The 18,895-nt window shown below is 40.6% G+C and overlaps 1 protein-coding gene and 1 non-coding gene across 2 annotated transcripts; one reads left to right on the top strand and one right to left on the bottom strand.

Annotated features, from left to right (window-relative positions):
- Nucleotides 1-250: 250 nt before the first annotated feature.
- APOF (apolipoprotein F) lies at nucleotides 251-17,006 on the bottom strand. Its single transcript, XM_032493070.1, is given in 3 exon segments — nucleotides 251-1,471; nucleotides 1,473-1,539; nucleotides 16,834-17,006. Coding segments are annotated over 3 exon segments (1,074 nt in total). The 5' UTR covers nucleotides 16,988-17,006; the 3' UTR covers nucleotides 251-618.
- TRNAA-GGC lies at nucleotides 4,801-4,872 on the top strand. The gene has a single exon. It is a non-coding gene; the product is annotated as a tRNA-Ala (tRNA).
- Nucleotides 17,007-18,895: the final 1,889 nt, after the last annotated feature.

Below are 18,895 nucleotides of genomic sequence, written 5' to 3'. Positions count from 1 at the left end.
CAAGCTGAGCCGAAACCACACCTCCAGCCGCGGCGATTGGTAGAAAAGCTAAAGTGAGCCCCGGGCCTCCGGAGGGAGGAGTCCAATGAATAGAATAGCCAAGGACTGAAACAGCTGATTTCCGAGAACCTGCACCACAGGACCAGAACCGAGACTAGCTCAGGACCTTGGAGGCACTATGCCAAGAAGCGAGACGGAATTTCGACACTTTGGGACAGGAAGGGGAGGGCTTAAGTAACGACAACAACAAGAACAACAGAAACCTGTTTATTGATGGTATCGTTCTAAGCATTAGTACAACGTATCGTTTTTAATGTCCGCATAACCCACTGAAGTGAAAATCATCCTCACTTTAGAAATCTTAAAAACCGAGTTTGGAGAAAGAATTTAAGTTACTAGTCAGCGATCACTGAAGCTCTAACAAGTGGAGCTTGGATTCAAAACCAAGTCCTCAGCCAAACTGCAAACTTTAAAGTTCCTACATTTTACAGCACTGCCTTTCTCCTTGATAACGTTTCAGAGATTTGGATTTTGAACACACACAGAGCTTGTCAGAATACGAGATCTAGTAATTGTGTTTACCACCTTCTTTTATACCCCAAGATTCCCATACCCAGATTATAAGCCATAGCCCTTGAATAAGTTCCAACTCCAGGAAGGTGCTGAACTGACTAGTTCTGATACCAAAGGGACCATGGTAGTTGTTTCTTCCAGGTCACTCGCAACTAAGGTGTCTCCCAAGACCTCCTTGCTGGTCTCTGGTGGAGGGGTGTTTGCCTCTTTCTCACTGTAATACTGGATCAGCTGTTGAACCCCAAACTTCACTGCAGGTTTAAGTGCAATACCGATCAGTAGTCCCTTGGGCCCACCCATGGCCATCAGAAGATCATAACCCAGATCTATGACCCCATCTTGGCCCCGTTCCTTGGCCTTGTCCAGGCAGTTCTGAGCAGCATAATACAATGCTGTGCCCAGGCTGTAGAAGGTTCCCACTACCGGCAACAGCTGGACTGTATTGTACACACCCTGCTCCTGCTCCTGTTCACAGTCCTTGACAGAGAAGGCTCGTCGGGCCCTCTGTGGGCCTGGATGCTCCCTGGCCAACAGCTGCAGAGCAGAGGCCAGGGCATCCACTGACACTCTCCTTCCTGTGCTTCTGCTTTTCTCGAGCTCTTGAAGATGTCTCATGAGGATCTGGGTAGCATTTACACCCACCTGGCGATAGAGCTGAAGCTGCAGGACCCGTACCTCAGCCTGACAGCCCGTTTCCTCCAGGGCGATCATCAGTGGCAGGCTTACCAGAAACTTGGGTAGAGGGGCCATGTGGATGAAGCCAGGCAGGGACTTTGGGAGCAGCATTTGGCAAGACAAGGGGTCTGAGGAAGGTGGCCAGGATCCCAAGGATGAGGGAAGATGCATCAAGACATTTGTCTGGTTTCCATATGAAATGGCATCCACAGCGTGCAGGATAGTAGCAAAGAAGTAGCTCAATCAGCATCATGATGAGTCTGAGGCCACGCATGTCTGGAACAGAGTGAGCTGGAGAGGGGAGAAACCAGAAACATACAAACCATGTCCCTAAGGGCTGTGGTCTGAAAGGAGCCCAGGACTCAGGGCACATCTCATCTATTACCTCCAAACTTCTGTTCTTTTCAGGTAAAGGCCTAAGAAACAGGAAATGCAACCCAATTGTTCCCACTTGGCCTTCTCAATCTTCAGGTCATCAGGGTTTTCCTCTGCCTTACTTGCACCCATTTGTAGGGGATCCCAAATTACCACACAGTCCAGCGATTAAGAAGTGAGACTGCCTTGCTAGGTTTGGTAGCTCCTCGATCCTGTTCTGCCTACTCCTCTGTTCCATGAAGAAAGTCGGTATTTGTTTTCCCCTATCACCAGTAAGAGATGTAATCTTTGCAAATATTTGTCTGTTTGTGCTGGCTTCTCAAACCTCGTCCCCTTGTCACACTCAACCTCAATACCTAAAACCCTGTTCTTTGGCATTTCCTATAATTCCCTGCCACATTCCTACTCTAGTCCATGATAGGAGAAAGGAGACAGAATCAGAACAGATTAGATGTCTTTCATGATCTTTTATTTTATTTCTCTTTTCAGTTTAAAAATTAAATTAGCAAGCTATATTGTCAAGTTGGGGGTTTAGCACAGGGTAGATGAATGAAAAACAAGTCAAAATATTTCTCATGCTTATTACATGCCCAGCATAGGATAACTGAAATAAAGAAAAGAAAAAAAGGGAAAATGGAATGAGAAATAAGGACTGAGAGCTACTAAGTGGAGAGGGGCAAGGTTAATACCAGTCACCTGTGTGTTTTAGCACTGGGATGAAATAAAGAACATGCATCTGTCCTAAGTGGTGTCCAACATTCTGCCTACTTACTGTGTTCCATCCTTGAACAGAGTCGTGGGAAATCAGACTTGTCACCTAGGTGACATTGAATATCTGAATTAAATAATCTGGACAAATTCCTGAAACAGTTTCCCCCAAAACACTTCAGAATAACTGTGGAACATTTGATAAATTATATTGTAATCATCTATAGACACTGAGAGGCCCATAACGTGGAGGTGTCTTCAGCCTTTGTCTAATTCTTCAACATGTTTCCAAGACTCATATCTGCAGTTCTAGGGGTTGTTGATAGCAACGCTTTAAATTGTGTCATCAGCTAGCAACATGGAAGCTGTTTGCTTCTCAGCAAATTCAACCACCATCTGAGCTAACAGGTAGACCAGCCACTCCAGTGGGTGTACTCACCATCATTAACACACTCCTCAGGGTGAGTGGCTGAGTTTTGGATTTATCCAAGCTTCTCTGCGGGTCCCCCAAAGATCCCTCAGAATGACTATAGTATTGCCAGTGCCTTCCACCTCATCATGCTTTTTACTCTCATGGATGAGAGTTTCAGTGGTGTCCTTTCCTCCCATCTTAACAAGCTGAAGCTGCAGAAGGTGGGCCTCAGTTGGGCAGCCAACCTCCTCCAGGACCACCTCCAGAGCTAAGCTGGATAGGTACTCAGGCAGAGGGGCTAAGGAGGAGGCCATGCCCAAAAGATCCTGGCAGGTCTTGGGATCTGGGAGAGGGATCTGGTTGGAGAGCCTGTTCAGAGCATGCCCAGTTTCTGTGAAAGACGGCTGGAAGTTCAAGGCTCCTTTCTGGCCATTTCTTGGAAAGGCAGCCACTGGGGACAGGAAAACACAGCAAAGGAGCAGCACAGCCTGGACCATGGTGGGTCAGCAGAACAGCCCTGCTGGAAAGAAGCAGTGCTCAGGTTGGGAAGCGGGGAGAGGCCTAGGATGAAGAGACACCGAGACTGGTCAGAGCTAGGAAGTGTCAGGCCTTGGAAATTTCAGTTACTCTGGACATACTTCACTCCCACTCTTAAAAGGCCATGAGAGATCCTCAACTGTTTTGAGGAAGAAACAAGCCAGAGGAACAAAAAAGTCCAAACATCTCCCTTGCTTTGGTATCTTCATGACTGGGATGACTTTTCTGAATTTTTTAATTGCTCTTTCTCCCTTACCCCAGCCAGAATCACGAGGAAGCCAGAATGCTGACAGTGCCCAAAACAGTGAAGGACATAGCATTTGCAAATATTTATACATCTCTTCTAGGTCCAGACTTTATCCTCCTCACCTTTGGCCCATACTGACAAATAGGCCTTTCCCCTTTTCGCCCTGCTAGTTCTGCCCCGTATCCTTGTTGTCCTAAGGTTTTACCCTGGATCCTATACATGAGATGAGGAAAAGTTCCTCTGTATCTTCTGAAGGGGAGAATGGATAAGGCAGAAAGGCTGATGATCTCTGGTAAGAGACCTCCAAAACATTCCATAAGTTCTTTTTCAAAAAGATACATTGAGTGGAGGCCAGGAAAACTGAAAAGACTGGTAAGTTAAATGAAATCAGTGCAACTCTTATTTCTCACTTTTCTAATTCCAATGCAAACCATAAATGAAACATGTTCATCAGCTAGGTAGTAACACTTTCCAAATCTAACCAAAACTCCAAACATTTGGTTTCATTTGGGGTCTAGCCATAACTACAGTCCAAAAATTAGGGAAAGAAGGTATTGGATGCCTTCTGAAACTGGTACAGATTCCTACATAGCGTTACGGCAAAAAGTTTCTTTGGTGCTGTCACTCACTTCTGACAGACAGCCAAAGAAAACAGGCCAGAGGTGGGGCGGGGGCTCAGAGTCCTTTCCTCTATTTATTTCACTTCTCAGTTCTCAGGAGTGGCCCTTGACAACTAAGAGCAGACAGAAGAAAGAAGAGGGGGAGATCTGTAAGGACACACTTCCAAAATTGGAAGTAGCAAGAACTAGGTGCGAAGGGGTTCAGCCCTACTGAACTGACCAGACACTAAATCCCTGGGGAATCCCGAGGACTCTACAGTTTCTGTGAAGCAACGTAACAAAGGGTAAATATTTAACCCTTTCTCCTAGAATCTATCAAAAAGCAAGAATATCTATGCTTACCACTTTATCACCATTGTACTGGGAGTCTTAAGTAGTGTAATGAGGCAATAATAAAAAATTAATGGCGTAAAAGTAGAAAAGAAGAATCAGAACTGTATTTATTTAAAAACAGCATAATTGTTTATGTAGGAAATCCTAAAGAGCCAAATTTTTTAAAAAAACTACCAGAACTAATAAGTGAATTTAGGAAGGTGACAGGATAAGATATTAATATAAAAATATTTCTGTGTTCTAGGAGCATACATTGAAAAGTTAACTTAGAAAAACAATTCTAATTAAAATGCTGTTAAAAAACACATAAAATTCGGGGGGAGGGTGTAGCTTAGTGGTAGAGCACGTGCTTGGCATGCACGAGATCCTGGGTTCAATCCCCAGTACCTCCATTAAAAAAAATAAATGAAGTAGATAAATAAATAAATCTAATTACCTCTCCCCAAAATTAAAAAAAAAAGCAAGGAAAGATAAAAAACAAAACAAAAAACCACATAAAATTCCTAAAAGAAGGAACAAGACAAAGATGCTTACTCTTGCCACTTCTATTTAACATTGTACTGGAGGGTTTAGCCAGAGTGACTTAGCAAGACAATGAAATAAAAGACATCCAGATTAGAAAGGAAGAAATAAATATCTCAGTTTGCAGATAACATGATATTGCAGTATAGAAAACTCTCAAAGAGTCCACACAAAAAATTATTAAAATAAGTGAGTTCAGCAAAGTTGTAGAATACAAGATCAATATACAAAATAAATTACATTTATATACATTTGTAGTGAATACTTTGAGAATTAAATTTACAAGATAGTTTCATTTCTGATAGCATCAAAAAGAATAAAATGCTTAGGGATAAATTTAACAAAAGAAGTATAAAACTTGTGCACTGAAAACTACAAACAATTATCAAAAGTGATTAAAGAAGACTAAAGACTGAAGGACAAACTAAACCTAAAGCTAGCATAAGGAAGGAAATGATAAAGATTAGAGCAGGATAAATAAAACAGAGAATAGAAAAGCAATAGATAAAATCAATAAATCCAAAATTGATTCTTTTTTTTCCAAAATTGATTCTTTAAAAAAAAATCGACAAAATTGACAAACCTTCGACTACATTGAATTAAAAAAAAGAGAGAGAGAAACTCAAATTACTAACATCAGTAATAAAAGTGGGATGCATAGCAAAGGAAACCATTAACAAAATGAAGATACAACCTACTGAATGAGAGACAATACTTACAATCTATACATTTGATAAGGGGACAATATCCAAAATAAGTAAGGAACTCATACAATCCAATAGCAAAAAAACAAACAAACAAACGATCTGATTTAAAAATGCGCTGGGGATCTGAACGACATTATTCCAAAGAAAACATAGAGATGGCCAACAGGTACATGAAAAGGTGCTCAGTATCACTAGTCATCAGAGAAGTGCAAATTAAAACCACAATGAGACATCACCTCACACCTTTTAGAATGGTTATTATCAAAAAGACTAGAAATAACAAGTGTTGGCAAGGATGTGGAGAAAAAGGAACCCTTGTGCGCTGCTGGTGGGAATGTAAATTGGTGCAGCCATCATGGAAAATAGTACGGAGGCTCCTCAAAAAATTAAAAATAGAACTACTGTATGATGCAACAGTTTCACTTCTGGGCATTTATCCAAAGAAAATGAAACCACTAATTTGAAAAAGTATATGCACCCCCATGCTCATTGCAGTTCTATTATTTACAAGAGAAGCTTCCTAAGTGTCCATCAATGAATAGATAGATAAAGAAACTGTGGTGTGTATGTGTGTGTGTGTGTGTATATATATATATATATACACACACAGTAGAATATTCAGGCATAAAAAGAATAAAATCTTGCTGTTTGTGACAACATGGATGGACCTTGAGGGCATTACACCAAGTGAAATAAGTCAGACAGAGAAAGACAAATACTTTATGATCTCACTTATATCATAAGTGGAATGTGGAATCTTAAAAACAAAAACTGAACTCATAGATACAAAGAACAGATTGGTGATTGCCAGAAGCAGATGGTGGGCAGTGGGCAAAATGGATAGAGGAGGTCAAAAGCACAAACTTCCACTTATAAAATAAGTAAGTCCTGGGGATGGAATGTACAGCATGGTATCTATACTGTATAATAATAATTATTATTATTAATTAGTATAATCAATAATACTCTATTTTATATTCCAAAATTACCAAAATAGTAAATCTTGAAAGTTCTCATCACAAGGAAAACATTGTATCATTGTGTGCCGAGGGTTGTTAAATAGACTTATTGTGATCATTTCACATTGTATACAAATATTGAATCATTATGTTGTACACCTCAAACTAATATAAAGTTATATGTCAACTATATCTCAATTTAATAAGAAATGAAAGTGGGAATGTTATTACTTGTTTTGCAGAAACAAAAATGATTTTAAGTGAGTACAATGAATAGGTGTATGCCAGTAAATTGGGTAATCCAGATGAAACAGACAAATTGCTAGAACCATACAAGATACCAAGACTGAATCATGAAGTGACAGAAAATCTGAATGGACCTACAGTTAGTAAGGTGACTGAATCAGTAAAAAACTTCTCAATAAAGGAAAGCCCTGGACCAAATGGCTTTATTGGTGCATTCTACCAAACATTTAAAGAAGAGTTAATACTAATCCTCCTCAGACTCTTCCAAAATAAGAGGAGGGAACATTTATAACTAATTCTAGGAGACCAGCATTACCCTGATATCAAAGCCAGACAAGGACACTACAAGAAAAGAAAGCCACAGACCTGTATCTCTTGAGAATATTAATGCAAAACACTTACAATCTGAATATGGTTGCATATTAGAAGTATTACACACCATTTATTTATTTCTAGAATATAAATGTGGCTCAATATATGAAAATCAACCAGTGTAATTCATCACATTAACAGAATAAAGGAGAAAAAAATCATCTCAATTGATCATCTCAATTGATGCAGAAAGGCATTTTACATCAACAAACTAGAAATAGAAAAAACTAAGTATCTCAATAATAACAGCCATATATGAAAAACCCATAGCTAACATCATGTTCAATGACAAAAGACTGAAAGCTTTTCCTCTAAGATCAGGAACAAGACAAAGATGCTTGTTTTCAACATGGTATTGGAAGTTCTAGCCAGAGCAATTTGGCAAGAAAAAGAAAAAAGGAACATCCAAGCAAAATTATCTCTGTTTGCAGAAGATATGATCATATATGTAGAAAACCCTAAATATTCGCGCACACACACACACTTGTTAGAATTAATAAACAAATTAAGAAAAGTTGCAGGATCAACAAAATCAACACCCCAAATTAGTTGCATTTCTATACACTAACAATGGAAAATCTGAAAAAGAAATAAAAAAAAATTTTTTTACAACAGCCATCAAATAGAATAAAATAATTAGGAATAAACTTAACCAAGGAGGCCAAAGACTTGTACAATGAAAGTTACAAAACATGGCTGAAAGAAATTAAAGAAGGCATATATAACGGGAAAGACATCAAGCCCATGGACTGGAAGACTTACTATTCTTAAGATGTCATTACAACCCAAAGAGACTAAAAAATTTGATGCACTCCTTGCCAAAATCCTAGTGGGTTTTTTTTTTCCCCCAAAATAGAAAAACCAAACTAAAATTCACATGGAATCTCAAGAGACATTAAATAGCCAAAACAATCTTGAAAAAGAAAACAAAATTGAAGGATTTGTTTCCTGATTTCAAAATTTATTACAAAACTACCTTAATGGAAAGAGTGTGCTATTGTCTTAATGACAAGTACCTCATAGGAGCTATTCTGCAAGGCCAATTAAAGCCATACTTGTATGCTTTTGCTACGGTGAGAGAATTCCTTTTCTTATAAATGAAGATACCAACTAGGACACACAACTCAACAAGGTTTGTCTCCCAAGACAATATGCTTGGGCAAGTATTTTCTGAAAGTAATTCTAGTTTTGCCCTAACTCAGATATGTGGATAAGAAATTATGCTTAATATATCAGGAACTTATAAAAATCAATGAGAAAAACAAAAAACTTTAATTAAAAAAAAGAAAAGAAAATTTGCAAAAAAAAAAAAAAAAAACTAAACAAAACCCAGTGTGATATTGGCATAAAGATAAACACATAGACCAATGAAATAGAATAGAGAACCCAGAAGTAAATCTTTGTGGATATAGTTAAATGATTTTTTTATGAGGGTGTTGAAACCACTCAATGGAGCATATGGTGCTGGGACAACTGGATATCCACATGCAAAATAATAAAGTTTGACCCTTCTCTTATACCAAATATGAAATATAACTCAAAAAGGATCAAATACTTAAACATAAGAGCTAAAACTAAAATTCTTAGAGGAAAACATAGGAGGAAGCTTCGTGACCTTGCATTTGGCAGTGATTTCTCAGATGTGACACTAAAAACACAGGCAACAAAAGAAATAATAAATAAATTGGATTTCATTAAAAACTCAAATTAAAATTAATTAATTTTTATACTTTTGTGCATCAAAGGACGCTAACAACAGAGTGAAAAATAATCCACAGAATGGGAGAAAATATTTTCATATCATATAGTTGACAAGAGGCTAATATCCAGAATATATAAAGAACTCCTACAACTTGACAACAACAAACAAACAATCCAATTTAAAAATGAGCAAGTGACTTGAACAGACATTTCTCCAACGAAGACATACAAATGGCCAACGAGCGCATGAAAAGATGCTCAACATTACCAAACACTAGGAAAATGCTAATCAAAACCACAATGAAATACCAGTTCACACAACCTCAATGTCCCTCACAGATGAATGAATAAACAAAATATGGTATATACATAACGATGGAATATTATTCAGCCTTAAAAAGGAAGGAAATTTGAACACTACATAACATAGATGAAACTTGAGGACATAGTGGTAAATGAAGTCAGCTAGACACAAGAAGACAAATATTATATGATTCCACTTTCATGAAGTACCTACAGAGGACAGTGGGGAATGGGGAGTTAGTGTTAATGGGTACAGAATTTCAGTTTGGAAAGATAAAGAAAAAGTTCTGTTTATGGACATGGTAACAGTGTACAACAGTGTGAACGTACTTAATGTCACTAAATTGTACACTTACATTGGTTAAAGTGGTAAATTTTATGTTATGTATATTTTACCACAATAAAAAGCATTAACCATAAAATTAAAAATCAGTAAATTGGACTTCAAAATTAAAGCTTCTGCTGCTGTGAAAATTAAGAGGCAAGGCATAGTGCAAAGGAAATACTTGTAAATATATATCTGACAAAGGATTTCTAACACATATGATATGTGTGTGAAATTTATATCAGGGATAAACAGCCAATATCCATGGATGTGGAACCTGGAATATGGAGGCTCAACTGTACTGTGACATTTATGTAAGAGACTTGAGCATCTGCAAATTTTGGTATGGGCGGAGGGTCCTGGAAACAATCCCCCTCGGATACTGAAGGAGGACCATATGCCACTATAATTTATATCAGTGGTATGATACATACAATATGCATATAGACACACAATATTAAATAAGCAAGCAACTCCGTTTTATAAATGGACAAAAGACTTGAACAGACACTTCACAAGAGAGGAGGTAACAATGGCCAAAAGATGTGCAGTAAGTCATCAAAGAAATATAAATTAATACCATTAGGAGATACTCACTAGGATGGCTAAAACTAGAAAGACATAATGTCAAGTGTGTTGATGAGAATCAGCTAGAACTTTCATACATTGGTACAATCACTTTGGAAAACTGGCAATTTCTTATAAGGTTAAATATATACACACCTTATTGCCTAGCAGTTTTTCTTCTTAATATTTACCCAAGAGAAATGATAACACACGTCCCATAAAAGACAAGTATGTTCATAGCATATTTATCTATAATAGCCCCAAATTGGAAACTATCCAAATATCCACTAACAGGCACATGAATTTTAAAAACAACCATTATACATTTACAAACTGATATATTACTCGGCATTAAAAAGCTCTAATTTACTGATATACACGCAAGGACACTGATAAATCATAGACGGCTGAGTAGAAGTCAAACTCGAGAGAAGACATATTCTGTGATTCCATGTGTGTGAAATTACAGAGAGGCAACACTAAACTGCACGGATAGAAATTAGTCCAATGTTTGTATGTGGGGAGAGAGTCATGAGAGAAGAGGGCGGGGAGTGGAATTAACTGGGAACATTCCAAAGTGAAGGACATGCTTTGTATTTGATTGATGTGGTAATTTATCTATGTATCTATCTTTGTGTGTGCTTGTTTTTGTGTGTGTCAAAGTGCTTCGAACTGTACATTTAAAATCTGCCTGTTTTATTACAGGTATCTCTTTTTTTTTTTTCCTTTTTCAAATGGAGGTACTGGGAATAGAACCAAGTACCTCGTGCAGGCTCAGCATGCACCCTACCAACTGAGCTATACCCCTATCCCCTGTTTTATTATAAGTAAAATATACCTCAGCCAAAAAATTAACAGAAGTGATTTCTGAGTGATCAGACTTGAGGGACTGTTTTTTCTTTTAAGTTGGCTAAATTTTTTGCAATGTGAATGTATTACATTTACAACCAGAAAAAAACAAAGCAATTCTTTTCATTTTAACAAAGAGATGAATGGCTCAACTAACAACAAAAATGTGTATATCCTTTGGCCCACAAATTCCACTTCTGGAAATTTATTTCCAGAAATTAAGAATGAGTCCAGGATGGGGGGATGGGGGACTGGTTAAGGGTTCACAGGCTTCAAGCTAGTATGAACAATAAAGTCCTATTTTTGCTTAAAAATGTATGTGCATATACAGTTATAGAAAAATTCTATAAGGATAGTTGGACATCTAAATATTAATAAACTATGCCTCTGAAGTGGGTCTATAGGTAGCATTAAAAAGGAGGAAATCAGATTATCAGATTGTGGGTTAAATCATCACTCCCACTGAACCAAACACTGGACTCTGAGTTTTCTGGGGAGTGAGAATGAGTCTCCAGAGAGGCCTTGGAGTCGGGTAGCAGAGCAGGGATCATTACAAGGAGGAGAGAGACATGGATCAGTACCCCCCAGTGGCTATAGGGTAGTGGATCTCAAAGTGTGATCCCAGAGCCACCAGCCTCAGCATTGCCTGGGAACTTAGAAGAAGTGCAAACTCTTGGGCCATATCCCAGACCTGTTAAATCAGATACTCAGAATAAGCTCAACAATTTGGGTTTTAACAATCCCTACAGGTGATTCTCATGTGCACTCAAATTTGACAACAGCTATTACACTATTATAGGTTACAAAGCACAGGTGGCATTGGGGCTGTGCTAAGGGTAGGGTGGAGGTGCTTCTGACCACTTACTTCTCCAGCTGGCCCAAAAATATACTTGTTAATTGCATAAATTATTGAATGGATGCTAAAGATCTAAAAGTGAGTAAGGCAGGATTCTTGCCCTCTAGAAGTTCACACTTTAGGGGGAGAAGTAGCAGATGTGCTATAGGGTTGGTGCTATAGCAGTGCAATGAACAGAGCCCAGCTGCCACATTTTCTACATAGGTTCAAAGGGTAACAGGGACCACTTTTCAAAAGAAGTGACCATTGAGCTGACTCTTGAAAGTAGAGATTTATCAGGAGGACAACTGGGATGCGTGTGTGTGTATCTGTGTGTGTGTGTGTGTGTGTGATCGAAACCTTCCAGTAGAGGGACTGGCATAACTAGCCATTTAGAAGCATGAAAAAAGCCTCTTTTGGAGAATGAAAAGTAGCCCAAGATGAGGATGACTCCAATGTAAATTAGGTGTGTGGGTGGCATGGCCCTGAGGCTGCTGAGGTATATTTTAGAAAAGATGACAAGGAAATTGCAATGAGGAGGAAGAGATCTAGAGTAGTCAAAGTCACAGAAGGTAGAAGGGTGGTTGCTGGGGCTGAGGGGTGGTAGAAATGGGGAGTTGCTGTTTAATGGGCAGATTTGCAATTTTATATGATGAAAAGTTTCTGGAAACAGGCTGCACAACAATGCGAATAGCTAATATTACTGAAATGTACACTTAGAAATGGTTAATATGGTAAATTTTATGTTATGTGTTTTTCACCACAATTTTAAAAAACTAAACTAAAAAAAGAGGAAGTGAGAAAATTATTTTCTTCAGTTATAAGAGGTTCTTTTTGGAGGAGGGGAATGAAGAAGAAAAATTTTTCAGATTGAATGGACTCACAGGATACCAGAAAATAGGTGAAAAATGCCTATACTTAATGCGTCAGTCTGTGAGAACTCCATAACAAAATACCATAGACTGAGTGGTTTAAACAAAAGGAATTTATTTCTCACTGTCTGGAGGCTAGAAGTCCAAGATCATGGAATTGGCAGGTTTAGTTAGTCCTGAGATATCTCTCCTTGGCTTGCAGATGGCTGCCTTCTGGCTGTGCCTTCACACGGCCTTTCCTCTGCGTGTATGCATTCCTGCTGTCTTTTCCACTTCTTATGACACCAGTCCCATTGGATTACGGTCCCACTCTTATGATCTCATTTAACCTTAACTACCTCTTTAAAGGCCCCCTCCCCAAATGTAGTCACACTGTGGGGTAGGGTTTCACCGTATGAATTTTGAGGGGGATACAATTCAGTCTGTAACACCTAGAGACCTTGTCCTGTAATACCAAGAATTAAAACTATGATTAATAATTTAAAACATGGAAAGAAACAGATTCAGTTTTTCAGTCGCACTACTGACATTTCAGGTGCCCAATGGACATATGGGGCTTGCATCCACCATACTGGACAGCACAGATACAGAACATTTCCATCGTCCTTCAAAGTTCTGTTGGATAGCAGTGGTCTAGAAATTGTGCAAGAAGTCATAAAACTCCTAAGGTTGTAATTGGCTCTAATTCACCCCCAGGTCCCTCTTCCCTTCCTTAATCAGAGGATCATTCTCATTCAAACCACCTGGAAATTCAGCAAAGACTGTTAAGATTTATGTCACCTCTGATTTTCAATGCACAGATTAGCACATCGAAGAAAGATCTCTTGGGCTATGCAGCATTCTTGCTGCTGGGGCCATCGGATCTTTGTTTGGGAAACCTAGACTTATTACAGTACACAGAACCTAATAGAATAAAGAAAACATATGTGTGATTTAAGAAGCCACACAATTTTATTATGAAGGAAAACTTTTTTTTTTTTTTTGAGGTAAGAGGATTCTCCTCACTAGAATGGATAATGACAGAGTGACATACTCATAGTTGAATATTTCATTCCATATCTGAGGATTAGGACAAAGGAGTTGGTGATAATTTTTAATTCACTTTAATTTCTCCTGTGTGTAACCCCTTTATTTATACGAAGTGTAAGATTCCTAGGAACAGTGTCCTTGAATAAGGCCCACAATGAGTAGGAGCTGAGTTCACTTCTTCAGGAGCCTTGTCCTCTGACGTCGTGGTTGTTGTCTGTCACCCCTGGGCAATTTACATCTGTGGTGCCTCCCAACCCCTCCTCCTCAGTCTCTGACAGAGGGGTATTTGCCTCTTTCTCATAGTAATACTGGATCAGCTGCTGAACCCCAGCCTTCGCTGCAGGTTTAAGCACAGAACTCACCAGTAACCCCTGGGCCCCAGACAACCTTTGCGTGATCATCAGAAGGCTGCAGCTCAGGTCTATGGCCCCACCTCAGCCTCACTCCTTGGTCTACTGAAGTAGTTCTAAGCAGCAGAGTACTGGGTGGGAAGGGATAGACTGGGATTTCAAAATTGTAGAATAGATAAACAAGATTATACTGTATGGCACAGGGAAACATACACAAAATGTTATGGAAGCTCACAGAGAAAAAAATGTGACATTGAGTGTGTATATGTCCATGTATGACTGAAAAATTGTGCTGAACACTGGAATTTGACGCAACATTGTAAAATGATTATAAATCAATAAAAAATGTTAAAAAAAAAAAAAAGCAGCAGAGTACAAAGCTGTGCCTGACTTTGCAGCACATTCCCACTGCTGGCAACAGCTGGACCACGCTGCTCTTGCTCATACTAACATTCTAGGGTAGAGAAGGCATATCTTTCTTTCCCTGTATCCCTGTATTAGGCAGGTTCCCTGCCTACTAGCTGCAGAACAGAGACCAGAGAATCCCCTGCGAAGCCCATCTCTGTGCTGCTGTCCGTGTGGCACCTTGTACGGCTTTCCTATTCTCTGGCTGTAAAGATGAAGCTTCAGGGTCTAGGAATCAGGCTGGTGATCAGCCTGCTCCAGAGACGTGCTTGGTGGAGGACAAAGTGGGTGAGGCCAGGCAAGGGCTTTGGGAGCAGAATCTGGCAAAACCAAGAGCCTGCAGAGGGTGGCCAGATCCCCAGAGAGGAGGAAAAAGGTCTTTTTCTGGGTGCCACATGAAGTGACAACCACAAGGTACAGCAGGAGGCAGTAAAGGAGCAGGTCATGATGGGTCTCGGTGAAGCCTAGCTGGATCGGACTACGCTAGAATGGAAGACAACACTCAAACTGTTTCCCTTGGGCTGTGGTCTGAAGGAGCCCGGGGCTCAGTCAGAGGACATCTTACCCAACAACCCCCAGCCTCTCTTTGTTTTAAGTTTGGGGCCTGGAATGAGGAATGGGACCTTATTTCTCTTCTTGGTCTCCCCATCCAGATCACCAGGGACTTCCTCTGCTTCACATGGACCTCATTTCATGCAGTTATGGGGCCCCAAATTACCACAAAATCCAGTCAGTGAGAAGTGAGACTGCTCTAGTAGGTCTAGACCCACTCTGCCCAGCTCTCTGTCCCATGAGGAGGGAAGATGGTTGCTTTCCCCAGTGATCAGCAAGGGCATGACTCCTACAAATGTTTGTCCATTTGTACTGACTGAACCTTGTCCCCTTGTCACACACTCAGCCTCAAAAGACCTTGGCATTTCCAACATGTCCCTGCCACATTCTATTGCTAGTTCACAAAAGAAGCCATGGAGACCCGGAGTTAAGAGAGATCAAGTAACTGTGATTCTGATATAGAAGCAACTTTTAATTTCTCTTTTCAGTTTAAAAATTAACATAAGCAAATTACAGTACCCAGTTGGGCAATTAGAAAGTGAATGGCACATGAATGGGGAAAGGTCACAATATCCTTCACGTCTAGTACATAATAAATCCACAGTATTCGACAACTGAAAGAGAGAGAAATTGGGCGAAAAAATAGCGGCTAGGACTTGCTAAGAGAGGGGACAAAGCTGGCTCCGGTCACATGTCTTTTAGCTCTAGGATCAAAAGAATAGCATACTTCTGTCCATTTCTAACGACTTGTTGTGCTCAGTCCTTGTGTACAGTCCTATCGGAGACCTTTGAGAAAGGAAATATGATGCCTCACAGGCTCTCCTTATCCAATGAAGCCTGTAGAAGCTTCCTGTATATGTTCCAGTATAATGTGCAGCAGAAGGGTTATGGTACGCTTGGCAAAGTATATCTGATCTTCTATAGGCATCGTGAGGCCCTTAGCCTCAGGGCTTTTCATCAGCCGTTTCCCTACTGCTTCCAAATGCTTCCAAGACTCATCCGTGCACTTCTGGGTGACATTAATGGCAGAAGCCTTTAGTTCTGTTACCAGCTCAGTAGAAGAAAGCTTGTCAGCAAATTCAGCTATCAGTTTTGCTGTCTCATAGAGCACCCACCTATGTTCAAGCCTACATGCCTCAGGAAGGGTAACTGAGCGCTGGACCCGCCTCAGCTCCCCTGGGGGTCCTCCCTGATCCCTCAGAACAACCGTAGTAATGCCAGTCCCTTCCTCCTCATTGTGCTTTTTACTCTCACGGATGAGGGTTTCAGTGGTATCCTTTCCTCCCATCTTAACAAGCTGAAGCTGCAGAAGGTGGGCCTCAGTTGGGCAGCCAACCTCCTCCAGGACCACCTCCAGAGCTAAGCTGGATAGGTACTCAGGCAGAGGGGCTAAGGAGGAGGCCATGCCCAAAAGATCCTGGCAGGTCTTGGGATCTGGGAGAGGGATCTGGTTGGAGAGCCTGTTCAGAGCATGCCCAGTTTCTGTGAAAGACGGCTGGAAGTTCAAGGCTCCTTTCTGGCCATTTCTTGGAAAGGCAGCCACTGGGGACAGGAAAACACAGCAAAGGAGCAGCACAGCCTGGACCATGGTGGGTCAGCAGAACAGCCCTGCTGGAAAGAAGCAGTGCTCAGGTTGGGAAGCGGGGAGAGGCCTGGGATGAAGAGACACCGAGACTGGTCAGAGCTAGGAAGTGTCTTAGCCCTTGGGAACTTTAATCACCCCGGACATCAGACCTTATAGGCTGTGGGTGATACTCACCTACTCCGGGAAGAAACAGGACAGAGGAAAGAGGTCTGAACACGTCCTTTGCCTCGGTGCTTCCGTGATCTGAATCACTGCTTTCTAGATCTGATCTTCTCTTTATCCCAGCCAAAAAAGTTGACCCCTCTGAAAACAGTGAAGGACATAACATTCACAAATATTTATCCACCTCTTCGTGGTTCAGGCTTTGCCCTCACCTTTGCCCCCATGCCAACAATCAGGCCTGCTCCCTTTGTGGCCACTGCTTTTCCCGCCCCATATTCTCCCCAACCTAAGGACTTCTCTAGACCCAAACTTAGATCAGGAAAAATTCCTTTACATCTTCTGGGGAAGCAGGGAGATCAAAGACAGGGATGCCAATGATTTCTAGGTAAAAGACCCCAAAATAATTCTTATTCAATGAATTTAACAGGTAGAGCAATGGGATGATAGTACCTACCAGAAAGTCAGATCAAACCAGAGCAACTTTTCAGTTTTGACATTCTTAATTACAGTGAAATACCCTAATTAAATACATGATAGTACCTCTTTCTAAGCCTGTGTCAAAACTATAGGGATTGACTTCTTTTCTCATCCAGGATTCTAGGTGAGAAACTGCAGTCTGGACAATAATGAACAATGGTTTATGGTGCCTCCTAAAACTGGTACAAAAGTCCACACATCATTGTGCCACAGAGCTTCCTCTGTGGTGCTATAACCCACCCTGGCAGACTGCCAAAGGGAACTGTCCAAGAAGTGGTCCTGGGTTCCTCTTCCTCTCTTACTCACTCCTCTCAGTTCCAGGAGGGGCCCTTAACAAGCAAGAAGAAATCAGTTCCAAGAATAAGAGAAGTAAGCCTTCAGAGAGCTACTGGGGACACACTCCTAAAGTTGGGGGAACTGGATGTAGAGATATCCAACCCCGTCCATGGGGAATGTCTACTGCTTCTGTCCAGCTTGGGGAAGTTTTGGATCCTATCAGATTCTTCCATTTCTGACTTGACTTCACCATCCATAACTGGTCCTGTCTCCATTTCCAGTTCCTCAGTCAGCGTCACTCTCATCTTCAATATAAAAATGACTTTCCGTTGAAATTCCTTGACTTTCCAACTCTGGTGCCTTGGGAATGACAGGAGAGACTGTGTCAATATGGCAGGAGGCTGGAAAGTGGTGGTACGTTCGTCTCCAGGACGGAGAGAAATGACAGAGGGTGAAGACAGGGGCAAGTCCTCGCAATCAGACTTTCTACCTTTACTCCTGTCCTCGTCTACTTGTTCCTCATCAATTCCCATTAGTTGTCACTTCTTGGGTAATGAGTTTCTTGTTTTAATTAAGAGTTTATATTTTAGACTAGTTTTAAGTTTATAGAAAAATTGAGCATAAAGTATAGACACCCCCTGCCCCCCAGCAGTATCCTCTCTCCCAACCCCTCAGTTTCCCATTAACATCTTCCACTGGTATGGTACCTTTGTTACATTTGATTATTATATTAAATTTTTATTTAGTTTATATTATTATGTATTATTCATTGTTATCACCTAAGTCCAAAGCTTGCATTAGGGTTCAACTCTTTGCATTGCATAGTTCTATGGATTTTACCAAATGTATAATGTATAATCTACCTTTACAGTATCATACAGAATACTTTCACTGCCTTAAAAATCTTGGGTGCTGTTTTTAGTTGCCAGTCCCCATCAGCCTGATCTCCCACTGAAATAGGAGGCATCAAAGTAACACTGTCAGCCCCCTCAACCAGCATGGCTGGTACACTGTAAGTCCTCAACACATGTGCTTCCTGCTATCATCCCCTTGGGACACCAGGCCTACTCCCTTTTGTGGCTAACAGGAGGGCCCTCAGGGCTTGTGCTCAGCACTCCTCCTCAGGCCCTGGCTCTCCAGACTTCAGGTTCCAGCACTGGCTGCAGCTTTCCTCTTCTGAGTGGCTGAAAGAAGCATCTAACTTTCTTGGGGGTTCAGCTTGTCTGGATTCCATAAAAAGCAACCGAAAGGGTAAAAAATACAGATAATTATATACCATCCATCTTCTCATGAGTTTTCTAATTATGTTAGGAAATTGAAA

This window comes from Camelus ferus, chromosome 12 (genome assembly GCF_009834535.1).
Source record: "Camelus ferus isolate YT-003-E chromosome 12, BCGSAC_Cfer_1.0, whole genome shotgun sequence".
NCBI lineage: Eukaryota > Metazoa > Chordata > Mammalia > Artiodactyla > Camelidae > Camelus > Camelus ferus.
This window is presented reverse-complemented; position numbering and strand designations above follow the sequence as displayed.